The 14,372-nt window shown below is 42.1% G+C and overlaps 1 protein-coding gene across 1 annotated transcript in view; it reads left to right on the top strand.

The window, feature by feature from the left end:
* The window catches only part of KIAA1549L (KIAA1549 like), a gene marked incomplete at its 5' end in the record, with an annotated part of 131,424 nt that overhangs the window by 61,385 nt on the left and 55,667 nt on the right, over window positions 1–14,372 (top strand). The window contains 6 exons of the mRNA XM_058806928.1: window positions 1,151–1,263; window positions 3,929–4,148; window positions 5,859–5,992; window positions 8,269–8,431; window positions 11,315–11,374; window positions 12,854–13,005. Coding sequence (XP_058662911.1) covers window positions 1,151–1,263; window positions 3,929–4,148; window positions 5,859–5,992; window positions 8,269–8,431; window positions 11,315–11,374; window positions 12,854–13,005 — 842 coding nt within the window. The remainder of the gene's footprint in view (window positions 1–1,150; window positions 1,264–3,928; window positions 4,149–5,858; window positions 5,993–8,268; window positions 8,432–11,314; window positions 11,375–12,853; window positions 13,006–14,372) is intronic.

Here is a 14,372-nt window from a genome sequence, read left to right as displayed (position 1 = left end):
TGGTGAGATCAGGTGCTGTGGATTCAGGGGTCACTGTGGGACCACCTGCAGTGGTGGGACAGCCCTGTAAGCTGGGATGGTTTGGTGCCTGCTTTGCAGTGAGGAGTCTGTGCTGCTGGAGAGGACAGTGCAGTGACCTGCCTTGGTCCTCAGCCCTGTTTATCCACAAAACCCTAATTCTGTTCTAGTATGAACACCTTATTCTATCAGTACAGATCCATTTGAAAATTATGTTTAGCATTTAGAGTTGCACACTTTGAAATGGGAGGATTTTGAGTTTTCTATGTGAACAGTGCTGCTTCTGGCTCTGGCTGCTTTTTCATGGGCATCTTCTCCTTAGCTGTAAGAACTCTGAATTAAAGGGGCCTGGAGAGGTACCTTGCCCAGGCTCCTCATGGACTCCTTGTGGCAGCACAGCACCAGAAGATGTGTGTGTCTGGGAGATCTCAGCAAAGAATAGGTGCAGAAAAGAGATTGTGACCTTGCATGATGCAGGCTACAGTGAAATAAGCAGCTTTTGGACCTGAGGTGTGTTTGTTAGCTGCTAAATATCCTCATTGGTAGCATGATGAGTACAATAGCTCTTTCTAAAGATAAAAGTAGCTTGTGTACAGTATATGATTGAAAGCACTCAAGCACAGCTAAAAAGATCTTCCTGAAAATTATAGGAGAAAAATAAGAAGATAGTGATAGTTTTATTAAAGAAAGCATAGAGATGCTTTCTAAATAGAAAATAATTGCAGCAGTGGAGCAGCAGATTTACTTTATATAACTGTGGCCATGAAGACGTGAAGCCTGCCTGTGCAGCTCTGGCTCAGTCCCCTGGGAATGCTGTGCCAGTCTGTCCTCAGGCAGTGAGTGGCCTCATGCCTCCTTGGAGAGGCAGCATGGCAAAGCCTTGTTATTGCTGCTAATGAAATTGTATTTGTTAGACCTTGCTCTGGAATCATAGAAACAATGGGCTATTGCCATGGGATGAATAGGGAACTCAGGAGCTGCTGAGCCCTTGCAGTTCTTGTCTTTGGAGCTGCTGCTAATCCAGGCTGCTTTGATGATCCCTGCACAGCCAGCCCAATGAAAAACAATTAAAGAAAGCAAACAAGAGCGTAGGGATGTGTCAAACCACCCTGTGGCTTTTGTTGCTCCACAGTTCTGTTTCTGAACACAAGGAGGATGATGATCAGCAATGCCTTCAGGGAGAGTGTGAGAAAAGGCCTCAACCAAGTGCTGAGACAAGCTTTCAACCAGAATGTCAGTGCTCAGGTAAGCGTGCTTGGCTTTCCCTGCTTAATTTCACCAAAACAGCTTTCCCACCAAAGAACCACAGCTGCCTGCAGCTCCAGTGGTGTCCCTGGACGCAGGAAGCCTCTTGGAGGAGAGCTCTGAGATTTTCCTATGGAGAGCAGGCAGAGGTGGCACCTACTCTGGTCTCTAAAAATATCAGGAATACTCTAAAGCTTTTAGTGGTTTATTTGATGATGAAGAAGAGAAAAACGCAGACTTGTTTTTAGTGTGCTCTGGGAAATGACTACTGACAGCAGCTTCCTCTTCCCCCTGCAGCTCAGGAGTGACTTCTGCTCAGGGGCAGCCAGGTGCTGCTGTGCTCAGCCTGGATCAATGGCAAGAGCATGGCTGTAAATGGGATGTCAGTGCAGTCAGTCCGCTCCCTGCTCTGAAAACCCAGTACCTGACAGGTGCAATTTCACAGGAACCAGAATCCCAAGCAGGGAGAAAGCATGTTTTATTGAAAATAAATGGAGGTGATGTGTTCATCACTTTGCAGCTAAATTGCATGAACCTCTGCACTGCTGTGTGTGGGAGCAGGCTTGGGTGGGCTGCCAGAGCCCTTTTCCTTGAGGCACAGCTTCCTCTGCACTCAAGCTGGGGTTTGTGTGGGGTCCAAGCCTCTGGGAAGGAAAAAAGTAATTTTCCTCAAAACAGAGGTTATCCAAGTTGTTTTTGGTCCTCACACTATATTGCTGCAAGTATGGAGGATGTCAGTTGCTTTGGGAATTGTGTGCTCCTTGGCAGCAGCAATAAACACTGCCAGGTTTAGTCCCCTACCTTTCTACAAATTGAGAGAAGCTGCCCTCTTCTAACAGAGGAAACCAGCTAAAACTTAGTGAGGAGAACCAGTTCCAGGGCTAAAGCTTTTTGGAAAATACTGAATTTTGAGGTAAAACTCAGGTCATGATTTGAGTTTTGACTCAGTGTGTCTGTTCTTGTGGTTTGGCATTTCCACTCATATAGGTCTGCTGATAGACTTAACCATCTGGGACAGTACAGGAGGAGGTAAGATACAGCCCAATCAAATATTGGAAACTTTTGTCTTTCAAAAAGTCAGTGAAGTTTGGACACAGAGTGAGAGCTAGACGCTCTTTGTGTTTTTCCACATATGTGTAAAATGTCCCTGTATCTGTGCATGGGTGAAGGGCCAGCCTGACCTGGAGCTTTGCAGCTGTGGTAGCAGTTCTGCACTCCTTTAATTTGGAGTCTATGCTGCATGGGCTGAGCCTAAAACTCTCTGAGCAGCTCTGCTAATACCGTGTCTGTCGTTATTGTATTGAGGATGGATGAATAAGGTGACACATGGACTCCAAAGTCTCAGAAGGCAAAATGCTATTTTATTAAAAACCACACACTTTTTGTAGACAGTTACGATACAGGTGGACCTGACTGGTCCTCAATCAACATCCCTCACACCATTGGCTAATTAGGCACACCACTATCTTGTAAATATCTTATGTGAAAACAACACCAGCTGCAAAATGAAGAACTGTTTTAATTCCTTCTCTGAACTTTCCCAAAACTTCAAAGAGCAATTCCTGGGTAAGATTATCTGACTTTCTTCTCTGACTAGTTCTCGACATCCACACCATGTCTGATATGACACTAACTGATCCCACAGGGTTTCTAGAGGATTGCAGGATAAAAACCTTGCCAGGGACAGATATTCAGGGTGAGAAACCCCATAAACCGCTGTCATTGTTTAGTAAGAAATGACACAGAGTCGTCTTTACTTCTTTTATATGCTGTTTTATACACTGTTCTGATACAGGTGGACCTGATTGGTCATTCAACCAATCAATACATTTCACCTGATTGGCTAATTAACAAGACACCCCCATTTATAAACAATCTTATGAGAATAACAAGAAAACAGACATTAGGAAAACAACACCTGCAGGTTGTTTTTAATAATTGGATATCATTGTTTTTCTTCAACTCCCTAAAGTCTCCCAGGCTGATTCTGGGGAAACTTATCTAGTTTTCTCACTCTCTGACCAGGCTGTCACATCCACAAACAGCATCTGAACTGCTGGTTTCTCTGGGTCTGGATTGAAGGCACTTAAGACAACAGTTCATGTTCATACTCATGAAGGGGTTTATTATTTCTTATCAGTAAAACAGTCTCACAACCATGAGTTTGGCAGCTTTTTCATTAGCAAAGCACAAAATGGCTGTCTCTTGTTACAAGGTCTTTTAAGACTAAACTATCCAATTAAGAACTGACACCTAGATTATTTTCCCTTTTAACCCAATAACTAATCCTAAAGAGCTGCAATGGACTTTTCTGCCCAATTACAAAAAGCCACCCAAACCCATGAAGAACAAGAAGCATGAAGAAGAAACCCAGGATGACACCCTGTGCCCTCCATCTTGCTTCCATCGACAATATACCAAAAATCCCAAAACCTCAATTTCTCACCAAGTGATACACCTACACTTCTCTCTGTAATCTATTTCACACTTTTGTGGATTCTAGTCTGTCTTGAAGTCTAGGAAACTTTCTCCATGAATAAGTGTCAGTCAGTGCTCCCCTGGGGGTCAGCACACCCCAGAAATATTCTTGGCGCCCTGGCTTTCCGCAAACTGCGAGCAAAATAATAAAAAAAAATTAAAAACCATGCTGCCCTGTGTGTTTTAGGTTGAAATCCTGGAGCAGTCGAGTAACTTGACCGTGGGTTACTATGTCACACAAGGCAGGCTGGTTTTCACGCCGGCTGCCGTCGCCGAGAAGCTGCTGGCCTACGGCCTGGCCAACGCCTCGGCTGACATGAAGCAGCACGTGCCACACCTGCAGGCCCTGGTGGCCCTGGCCCTGCCCTGGCAGCCCCTGCCCGCCTACCACTTCCAGCTGAAGACAGGTGAGTGAGGGAAACCTGCCTGGGCTGGGTGTGTGCCCGTGGTGCCCTCTCTGGGCAGGGGGGTGGCAGCAGGACAGGCTCTGCTGTGGGGTCAGGTGTCCTGTGGGCACCCCTGGGCTCAGCTCTGCTGCCAGAGCACTGCTGTGAGGGTGATGCCTTAGGGTATTAGCTTTTGTATTTTTTGTATATTTTTAACCCTGCAATTCCTTAGTGTACAACTCTGAACTCCATACAGAGTGTTAGCTACTGTTCTCCCAGTTTGGTCAGGCAAAACAATTCCTGTCCAGGCCTGGGAATCAAGGACACCCCTGTGGGCACCCCTGTGCTCAGCTCTGCTGCTAGGGAGCTGCTGTGAGGGTGATGCCTTAGGGTTTTAGCTTTTGTATTTTTTGTATATTTGTAACCCTGCAATTCTTTAGTGTGTAACTCTATATAAAGTGTTAACTACCTCCCAGTTTGGTTGGGCAAAACAATTCCTCTCAGGCCTGGGAATCAAGGACACCCCTGTGGGCACCCCTGTGCTTGGCTCTGCTGCTAGGGAGCTGCTGTGAGGGTGATGCCTTAGGGTTTTAGCTTTTGTATTTTTTGTATATTTGTAACCCTGCAATTCTTTAGTGTGTAACTCTATATAAAGTGTTAACTACCTCCCAGTTTGGTTGGGCAAAACAATTCCTCTCAGGCCTGGGAATCAGGGACATCCCTGTGGGCACCTCCGAGCTTGGCTCTGCTGCCAGGGCTGTGGACGCTGCTGTGAGGGTGATGCCTTAGGGTATTAGCTTTTATATTTTTCATATATTTGTGACCCTGTAATTCTTTAGTGTGTAACTCTAAACTCTATATAGAGTGTTACTACTGTTCTCCCAGATTGGTCAGGCAGAGCAATTCCTCTCCAGGCCTGGGAATCAAGGACATCTCACTGTCTCAGATCCCAAGAGTGAGTTGGGGGCAGCAAACCTGGGGTAAATGGTTTCATTACCTGAAGCTGTATTTGGAAGATTAACCCCCAATATGCAAATGGACAAAACTTACAAAAGTATGAAACCCAAGACTTGTCATCCATGTTTTCGGGTGTAGCCCCTGAGGGGGGCTTTGTCTGCCTGAAATGTACCTGAAGGGCCTTCAATTTTTTTCCCTTAATTTTGTCTGGTTTTAGGTAGTCCCAAAAAAGCGTCAAGGGGATATGCCAGTGCAGAGTAATTGTGGGGCACTGTAAGATTAGAAGAGGGCAGAGTGCTCTGAAATGATACCTTAAATGATAAAAAAATATTTCCTACATGTGTGCTTACAATATTTGTATACACATACTTACGGCAGTTACAAGTACATTTTTTCTAGAGTGAAAATAAACCAGAATGAGAATCAATATTATGATTGATTATATTTTGCAGGACCAGATGACCTGCAAGATTTAAGATTATAACTTGTTTTTAGAATGACTTTGATTATTGCCTGGCTCTGAGCTAGTATATGCACAGTGAACAGGCCTTACCATCTTATATATCATTGCTGAAGCAATCTCCATTTGTTTGTGGAGAGTATTAGCTCTAATAATGCAATTTAATTCTTACATTTTGTCTTAATTAAGGCTAATTTAGTGCAGTTCCTGAAGTGGCATAATCTTCACCTGCTTAATGTGTAAATTGATCATTTTGTTCTTGGTGCTGCAACGAGAATACTTTGTCCAAATGCTAATGCCTTCCTTTTTTCCAGAGCTGCAGTTTGTGGGTCAAACAGACAACATTCAGTCGTGCAAATTTGTTCAGACCATGGAGCAGCGGCTCCAGAGAGCATTCCAGGATGCTGAAAGAAAGGTCTTAAACACCAGCAACAACTTAACTGTTCAGGTACAGTGTTGTGTACTTTGCTTGTTGCCAATCCCTCCTGGTTATTCTTTGCCAGGTGTATGTTTTATTCCAGCACAGTGCCTTTGCTAACCACTGTGGAAGGAAGTTTATGTTTTCATCTGCAATAAGATCGTTTATGCATTGCAGGAAAACTTACAGATGCATGATTTATAGAAGGCTTTTCATGAATTGGAGTTTTACTGCTTGCACTTCAGCCATATAAATGAAATTCCAACTATAAAAACACAGTCTTCCAAATTTATGTTTTTACTGAACATGTTATTCTGACACATTAGTTGCTTTCAGTGAAGCTATTCAGGTATGGAAATGGTGCTAGGCACAGTTGTTTTTGAGATCTGAAGTAATGGAATAGATTTCTTTCTCATGGTATGCACTTCAGTTTCATACCCATGGGCACAAATTCACTACAAATTTTTACACACCTTTATATGTATAGTGGGCCAACACTCCTACATTCTATGCCACACTTTGGAACTAGAGAAATGATCTTCTGGGCAATATAATGATATCTTTTTTGATTTTTGATAAAACTCTGTGTATGGATTGTGCTCCTCAGAAGGAGAAAATTTTGCTGTCAGGGCTCTGCTAATTATTTTTGTGCTGTTTCTTGTGAGCTTGAGCTCAAAGTGGTGGAGCTCAGAGAGGCAGCAAAGCACAGGGCAAGAGAGGGCCTGCCAGGGATTATCAAGTTTCTCAGGGGAACTTCATGGTACCTGATTTGCTTGTGGTGGAAGTAGTTTTATGAAGATCTCAAAAAGCACCTAAGCAATTTTGGAAAGAGTCCTAGGAGAAGGTAGTGGCTGTTTTTGTGGATATTGCCAATTTAAGGAGAGATAGGATGGAGGTCCTGGAGGCAACATATAGGCTGGGAAGTAAGAGGCTCAAGGGTGTGATCTTCATGATACATTTTTTTGAAGTTATTCCAGTATCATGCTAAAGACTAAGTCCATGCAACAAAATACTCTATGAGAGTTTTAGATTAATTGAAAACTGGGGAACAGTTCTGGAGCAGACAGAGCCAGTTCAGAAAAGGTATTGCTGCCTTAGGAGAATAGAGGGAAGGTGGATAAAAGGCATGAAGCATCTTCCATGCAAGGAGAAATTAAATTGGCCATGGCTTTCCAGCCAGTAGTGAATCAGGAGTTGCCACTTGGAGTTTCCCATAACAAAACTACTCAAATTTAAATAAAAAGAAGCATCCTTTCACACAATGTGTATAAAGATGTCCAGATGTAACTGGAGAAAAAAAAAGGAAATTACAAAAAACATTTGGCCAAAGATATAGAATAAAAAGTTATCAACCCTTTTTAAACCCAGGCATATGATTTATGGCTCTGACACAGCTATGGGATAATCTTACCATGTTGAGAGCCATTATTTCTCTTGTCCCGTGCTAATTCTCCAACCCTCTGCTCCAGCCATTTGTAGGTGGACTTTGGCTAGGCAGACTTTTGGTCTGACCTTGGGCTCTTCTGATGCTTCATTTTGTATCATGGTTTTTCTTTTAACTTGGTGATCCATACCATAAAAATGGGGCATTTAAATAACATTTATGAATGCTGTCAGGCCTACCTATCAGTAGCCAAATAACCCCACCCCTCTTGCCCTTGGGCATAAGTTTTTCAAGAAAACATGTGGGTTTTGTTCCTGGTGTTGGAGAATCTCATCCAGTACTTGCTGAATGGAATTGGTCCTCAAAACATAGTAATCAGATTGGGGCTCAGCAAGAGACTGGCACTGAGCTAGAGTGGGGAGGAGCACAGAGATTCATATGATGTTAGGAACACAAAGATATGATATCCCTTAATTTCATATGAAAAATGTGTGGGTCTATAAACCAGCAGTAGGAAGGCAGCAAAGACAGCAAGATAAACAACACAATTTGTCTGCATCAAGCACTGAATGGTTTTTCTGATAAGCCTCCTCTCCCTCATCCCACATTCCCTGGTAAAAACAGGGGAAAACATTTTCAGTCCTGGCTGCACCTTTTCTGCCTGCTGCTGTCCTCCAGGAACCCTGCAAGTGCTAAAGCAGGGATTAAAGTATCACACAAGTCAAGTTGGATGAGATGTAGCTAATCCATTCTTCAGGTTAACATTTCCCCAGTTTCTTTGCATTGCCTTGGTGGTTTGTGTTTTTTTTTTTTTTTTCTGTTTTTTTTTTTGTTTGTTTGTTTGTTTTTTGTTTTGTTTTTTTTTTTTTTTTTAATAATGAGCTAAACCACAGCAACACATTATGTTTTGCCTCTGTTTCAGATTTTGAACACCTCCAATGTCTCCCAAGCTGTCACTCTGTTTTATGTAGTGAAAAATCAAAGCACAACTCTAAATGGCACTATTTCCAGCAACCTTCTTAATCAGCTGTCAGCTGAGCTGGTGGGTTTCTACCTCACCTACCCACCTCTCACCATTGCTGAATGTAAGTATGTGCTTCCCACCATCAAGATTAGCCAGCACCAGAATTTGGCTTTGTTGTCAAGCTCAGGGATTGTAGGTAGCTTTTTCAGCTAACTTTTTAAACTGTATTTTGTTACAAAAGAAAGGGGGAGAGGGAGAATTAGATTATTTTTTTCCCCTGGGTTCAGTGTTTATTTTGGCTTTTAGCAACACTGGCAAAAAGCAAAGGAAAAAACATATATACTCTGTCACTAACAAAAAAAATTCCTGTGCTAGGTTACAAACAAAATAAAATTGTAGTTTTGTGAAAAGCAAAGCACAAAAGGTCCCAAAGTCTTCATTTCAGGAGTGCTTAGCACAGCGCTGAATGAGCTTTAGCTTCAGCAAAGCCCTTTGCTTCAGGGGATTCCTCAGCCCTGGTGGTTGCTCCAGGGCTGGGATCAGGCTGTGACTGTGTATTTGGGTAGTGGGGTGAGCTCCACCTGTGCTTCTATTTTAAAAAGCTGTTGGTGCATTTGCTGAGACCTGCATCCTCAGTTTACACGTGGTCTGAGCACTTTGGCATCAATGGTTTTCCTGAGTTCCAGTTCCTATGAAGGCTCTGAGGTACAAAGAGCTGGAGACAATTGTGTGGGCAGCCCGTGTGTGCATGTGCTCTCTGACTGCCTGTTGATTTCTTTAAAATGATTAAAGGGACAAGACACTTGATTATGGGGAGTTCTGTTTAATCTGCTTGTTAATGAGATGTGTGATATTAAGCTTGCTGCAGACTGGATTCTGTATTTTCTGGGAGTGAGAAGAGACATGCTGGGTACATGCAGAAGCACACTGTTGGAAAGTGAGCACTGAGGAAAACACAAATTACCTTTTTTTTTTTTTTTGTCAATCCATTTTTTTTGCAAACAGCCCAACAGCAGGGAAATTACATGGTGCAGTTCACCAGTGACTTGCAGAATGAGCTTTCTGTGGGATAAGTGGTCTCTTTGCTGTGAGGCAGTCAGGAATCACACCTAGCTTAGGTGGCTGTGCAAATCTTTGGGAAAGGAGGTTTGGATGTCCTTCTTGAGGCGTTACCTATCAAATTACAATATTTGGAAACAAATAGGTGAAACTGCCCTGTAAGTTCTTGCACTGTGTTGGTACACTTCTGAATCTGAGTTTGCATCACAGGGTAAGAGATACATACCATCTTCTAAAACCCTAAACTCTAAGTTTTTCACCACATGATATTGCACACTTCCAGTCAAACTACACACCCATAATCCCAGTTCTATCATTTGAATTTGGAAGCCTTCTCCACAGCCTCAGGTCAAATACAGTGATCTCCTGGGGGTCAGATTCTGTCTGCACAGTAAGTCTAAAATTCTCAGCATCCAGAGTTCTGACAGTGGGCTTGTGTTTTCATAAAGTCTTTCCACAGGCGAGGGGAGGCAGAGGGAGGGAGGCTGTTGGTAAAGGATGTGGTCATGGACCTAGAAGGGATGTCCCCCATTCCTCAATAGAGAGGCTCCTTTTTGATGGCTGGTGTGCAGGACATGTCTTCATGGGCCATCCAGGAGCTTTCAGGAGGAAGTTTTGGTGCTGGCCGTGCTCAGTTCAAGTGTTTGGCCTCCAAAATAGGCCTGTTGCATAGGAGGAGGATTGTGGTGCTTCTCAGGCAGTACAAGCACATGCTTGGTAGTCAGGAGCTGTGCAAGCCATTCGTCACACAGCAAGTCTTATGTGGTACTGCAGTTGTCTGCTGATCCCCACACATGATGAACAGACCTGATGAAGTCTTTAGCTAGTGTTTCTTTACCAACTAATGGCTTATATTTCATTTTGGAGCTCTTGGTTTTATTCCCAGTGTAGCAGCTGCACTGCAAACTTATGAACTTAATGCACGCGCAGTGTTTACGGCTCCAGACTGAGAGCGTGTCTGGAAAATGTTTCCTTTGAAGAGTGTTTGATGCTTATTCATGTGGCAGTGTAGTTGTCTCAGTTTATCAAACAAATATTGAGGTTGTTCTCCAAGCATGTTATTTCCCAGTAGGCTCCTCCAGAGCCTTTGCAGTCTGTCCTGGAAATGCAGAGCTCAGGGCACGCTGTGAAATCCTCCTCAAAAGCAGCTACTGTGTGTAATCAATTCCCTTACAATGTTTACTATTCTGAGCCACTTTGGGGTTTAAAAATCAAGGTGACTCAGTAGCAGCCTATCAACGTGCAGAGCATGGTTGTTTTCTGAATTAAGTTCCTGGTATTCATCAATTGAACAAACGCTGAGCTGTGGAATGAATTAGCAGCATATTGAGCTTTACAGCCTCATGCACTTTGGAGATGGAGGAGCTAACAAAAAGCATCACAACAGCAAATATCCGTTTCTCACAGATGCAGATACATATGGTTGTAATACCTTAAATGGTGCACAGTGAGAGAGCACCACACTCCAAGGTGTGCTCACAGTTTTGTTAGTCTTGTTTGCAGTCCATGTGGAGTCTGACCCTGGCATATTTTCATGTTATTTTAAGCTGAAACTATATTCTAGGCTACATAAGGATCAATCACAGAATCATCATGCAATCTCATCTGGTTTTCTGCAGGGCAGAAAGCAGCAGAGATGAATACAACACCTATTACCTGTCTTTCTTGGTTCTGGGCATTCCTGGGCTTCATCCCAGACTCTGTCCCAGCCGTATTTTGGCAACAGGAGATATATGTTCTACTTTGTATGGCAGGGCTTCTTTTGTTTACACTTGGTGTTCTTTGTCAGACAGAAGAGAAATTGTAACCCTGAAAATTACGCTCTAGATCTCCTCTTGGGCCATGGTTCAATTTTGTTTACTGTTGTCAGGGTAGCCAGTTTTGTTATGCATAATGTGTAGGATGTTGGAATATTATGACATAATTTACTCTTCTATTTTTAAAGCTTTGGAGTATCCAAACCTCGATGTCTCGGAATCAACTAGAGACTACTGGGTGATAACAGGTACTTTCTAATGTCCTTCCCTCCTCCAGGCACTCCAGGTAATAATTTTTAGTGCTCATTTATATCAACTCAGCAGTGCAGTAATTTTACACAGAATAAGTGGCTGCCCACTGAACCCGCCTTCAGCTGGGCAGATGCACTTACAGTCACTCTGTGGCATAAGTGATAGATCATCTTGAGCAGTGACATCTCCAGCAAGCAACACCCAGCTCAGAATTTATAGCACTTTGGTTGAAACAGTTCCGAGAGCAGCATTATTTTCCAAGAGTTTTGAGACACAAACAGACTATTTATTTATTTATTTATTTATTTATTTATTTATTTATTTATTTATTTAATATCCTTGGACATGGATTTAAATCTGAAATCAAAAAGGACACAGAGACATAACCCAGCAGCAGAGGTGAGGCGTTACACCAAGGAACTTTGTTATGATTTGCTGACTATCTGGGTGTAGAGATTTTTTGCATCTTTCACTTGAAGCTCTTAGGCTTCAAACCACTTCTTTTATCAAGTTATTTCACAGGTGCCACCTTCTCATGCACAATCATTTTGACTTCAGAAATGATAACTGGGCAAGAAAGAGACCCTTTCCCTCAGACATCTTTGAGTGATACCAAAGCCTTTCTAGCTGGTGTGTCTGTACCTGGAATTGTTTAATGCTCAGGAGAGCAAGAGCAAAGGGCTCTGACATGAAATAGGCTTGGTACCAGTTCCATCTTTTCATAAATTTAAAATAAAACATAAGTTTATGCAGAGATGATGATCTTCTGAAGGGAGTAGTGCAGCTCTTCCCAGTATGGAGCCTGTGAACCTGATACTCCATTTCTTGCCTCTGTGCACTTGCTGTGATGGATTATTATTGATATTACAATAGAAACTCTGTTTTCAAAAAGATCCTGTTGGTCCCAGAAGACTTTTTTGAAATAATGCTAAAAAACCCATACATATGTATGAAACGAATCTGCATGTCATATCACTTTTTTTGAACTTTAGAATCCAGTGTCTTTTAAATCTTGCATTGATTTATACTTCAGATGCCTTCATTTATACTTCAGAAATGTTTATTGAGGTTTCAGTGCTTTTAGACAGGATATCTTGTTTGAGACTGTACAAAATTGAAACTTCAGAGCTCAAATCCTCAGGATAGAAACTAGTTAACAGGAGCATCTGGCAGTAAGCATAAATCTAGCAGCTCTCAAATAGGCTTGAACCTAATTTTTACATTGAAGATCACAGAGTAGTAAACTGAAGGCCTAGAAATGGTATTTTGCTATTATCTGAGATGAGCTGTGCAGCGGCTGAAACAGAAGTGTATTATATCCTCACAGGGAATTACTGAGAGGGGATAACAGTGTCCAGGTGTTTCATTTCCAAGTTAGTCTGCACTTCCCTGTCCCAAACTGTCCCACAGACCACGTGTTACTTCTCCTGTGGGTGCATGAAGTGCTGATCTGTGTTTTTTCTGTGTTCCCACAGTGATCCAAGGGGTGGATATTGCTTTGCTGGGGCTCAACAACCAGAGCTTTGCCAGGCTGATGGAGCAGCGCTTGGCCCCGCTGTTCATGATGTCCCACCAGCAGGGAAGGCGCTTCAGACGTGCCACCACCGTGGGCAGCTACACTGTGCAGGTGCTCAGTGTGTGGAAAAAACGTGCTTGGCTTGCATCGGTCCTGCTTCAGTTCCTGTAAAAGACATGCCTAACTGAATTTCTAGGCTGAAATTTCCTGTATTTCTCATGGGTATCAATGCAGAATGCCTGGCACTGCTGATGGTGCCTTTTTTTGCAGCCAGCCATGTTGGCATGCCTGTCATCCTCCAGAAATCATCATTAGTTAATCAGTGTTCATAAATATTTTCTCTCTGGTTGCTATGAGGATTGGTACAAAGTACATATTTTAGCGTATTCAGCATAATGAAGAGTTCCAAGTTCTTTCTTCTTGATAAAAGTTTCCTAGGTAACTCAAAGCTAGAATTTCTTTTTTTTTTCTCTTTTTGTTGGAAAAAAATGTAAGAGGCAGCCTTTATTTATACAGGGTTAGTCATCAAATCATGTGGCCCCAGATCATGCTATGAAGTAGAGACTTGAGACTGAGTAATTTATTAATCATCTTTCTCTTCTTTACAGCATTTTTCATTCAGTATTTTGAACTGATCATGTTTTGTTTTCTCACCATTAAGCCAAATGATGCTGTGGGCAATTAAAAGATTTCTTCTTCAATCTTCAAAAATTAGTTATTTTTAAAAAAATAATTAAATTGTTTTCCAAGAATTGTTTATTGTAAGGTATAAACCCAAGTAATTGCATTTCCCATTTGCCCACACAATTCTTTGTGTTGTTCCACTGAAAGAATTTAAAAGAAGGAACACATTTTACTTGCCAGAAGTGTGAACCTTTGTAAAATTTTTGTCCATAGCATAATGGAGAAGAATCATAAAACTCCTTTTTCTTCTCATCATTAGAAATATCTGACATTTTCTCCACTCTCAGAAAAGGTAGATGTACAATGGAAAAATTCTGCCAGTGTTCTGCAGAATAAAATGGGAAAAGCATGATTCCTTTGTTATCAACCTGGGACAAAAAATAATAAGTATAGAAGGAAAATGGGAGGCTGATTTTCAACTGCAATATGCCAATAAAGTAGAGTTTTCAGTATTAGAGCAGATTATAAGAATTCCCCCTTTACAGAGGACTGTAATGTCTAAAAATTTGATCCTTTCCTCTTTGCTGCATGCTTTTCTTAGTGTAGGGTTTTACCTTAGGATTATGTTTAATTTTTTTTTCAAGAAGAATTTTAGTTGTTTTTCTGACTGATTTAATAGCCTGGGCTCTGAAGGGGAGAAACTCTGATCCTATGAGGATATTTGCATGGAGCTTATGCTTGTGGGCGGTCTTGAAGGTGCTCCCTGTGGACACTGCCTCCAAATAGCTTCTGGCAAGTTTTGCAGTGGTGTAACACAAACACAGTTTATTTCTCTTTCTCTCCTCAATTTATTT

The sequence above is a fragment of the Ammospiza caudacuta genome, chromosome 6 (genome assembly GCF_027887145.1).
Source record: "Ammospiza caudacuta isolate bAmmCau1 chromosome 6, bAmmCau1.pri, whole genome shotgun sequence".
In the NCBI taxonomy this organism is placed as follows: Eukaryota; Metazoa; Chordata; class Aves; order Passeriformes; family Passerellidae; genus Ammospiza; species Ammospiza caudacuta.
The sequence above is the reverse complement of the archived record's forward strand: the minus strand, read 5'-3'. Positions and strand labels throughout refer to the sequence as shown.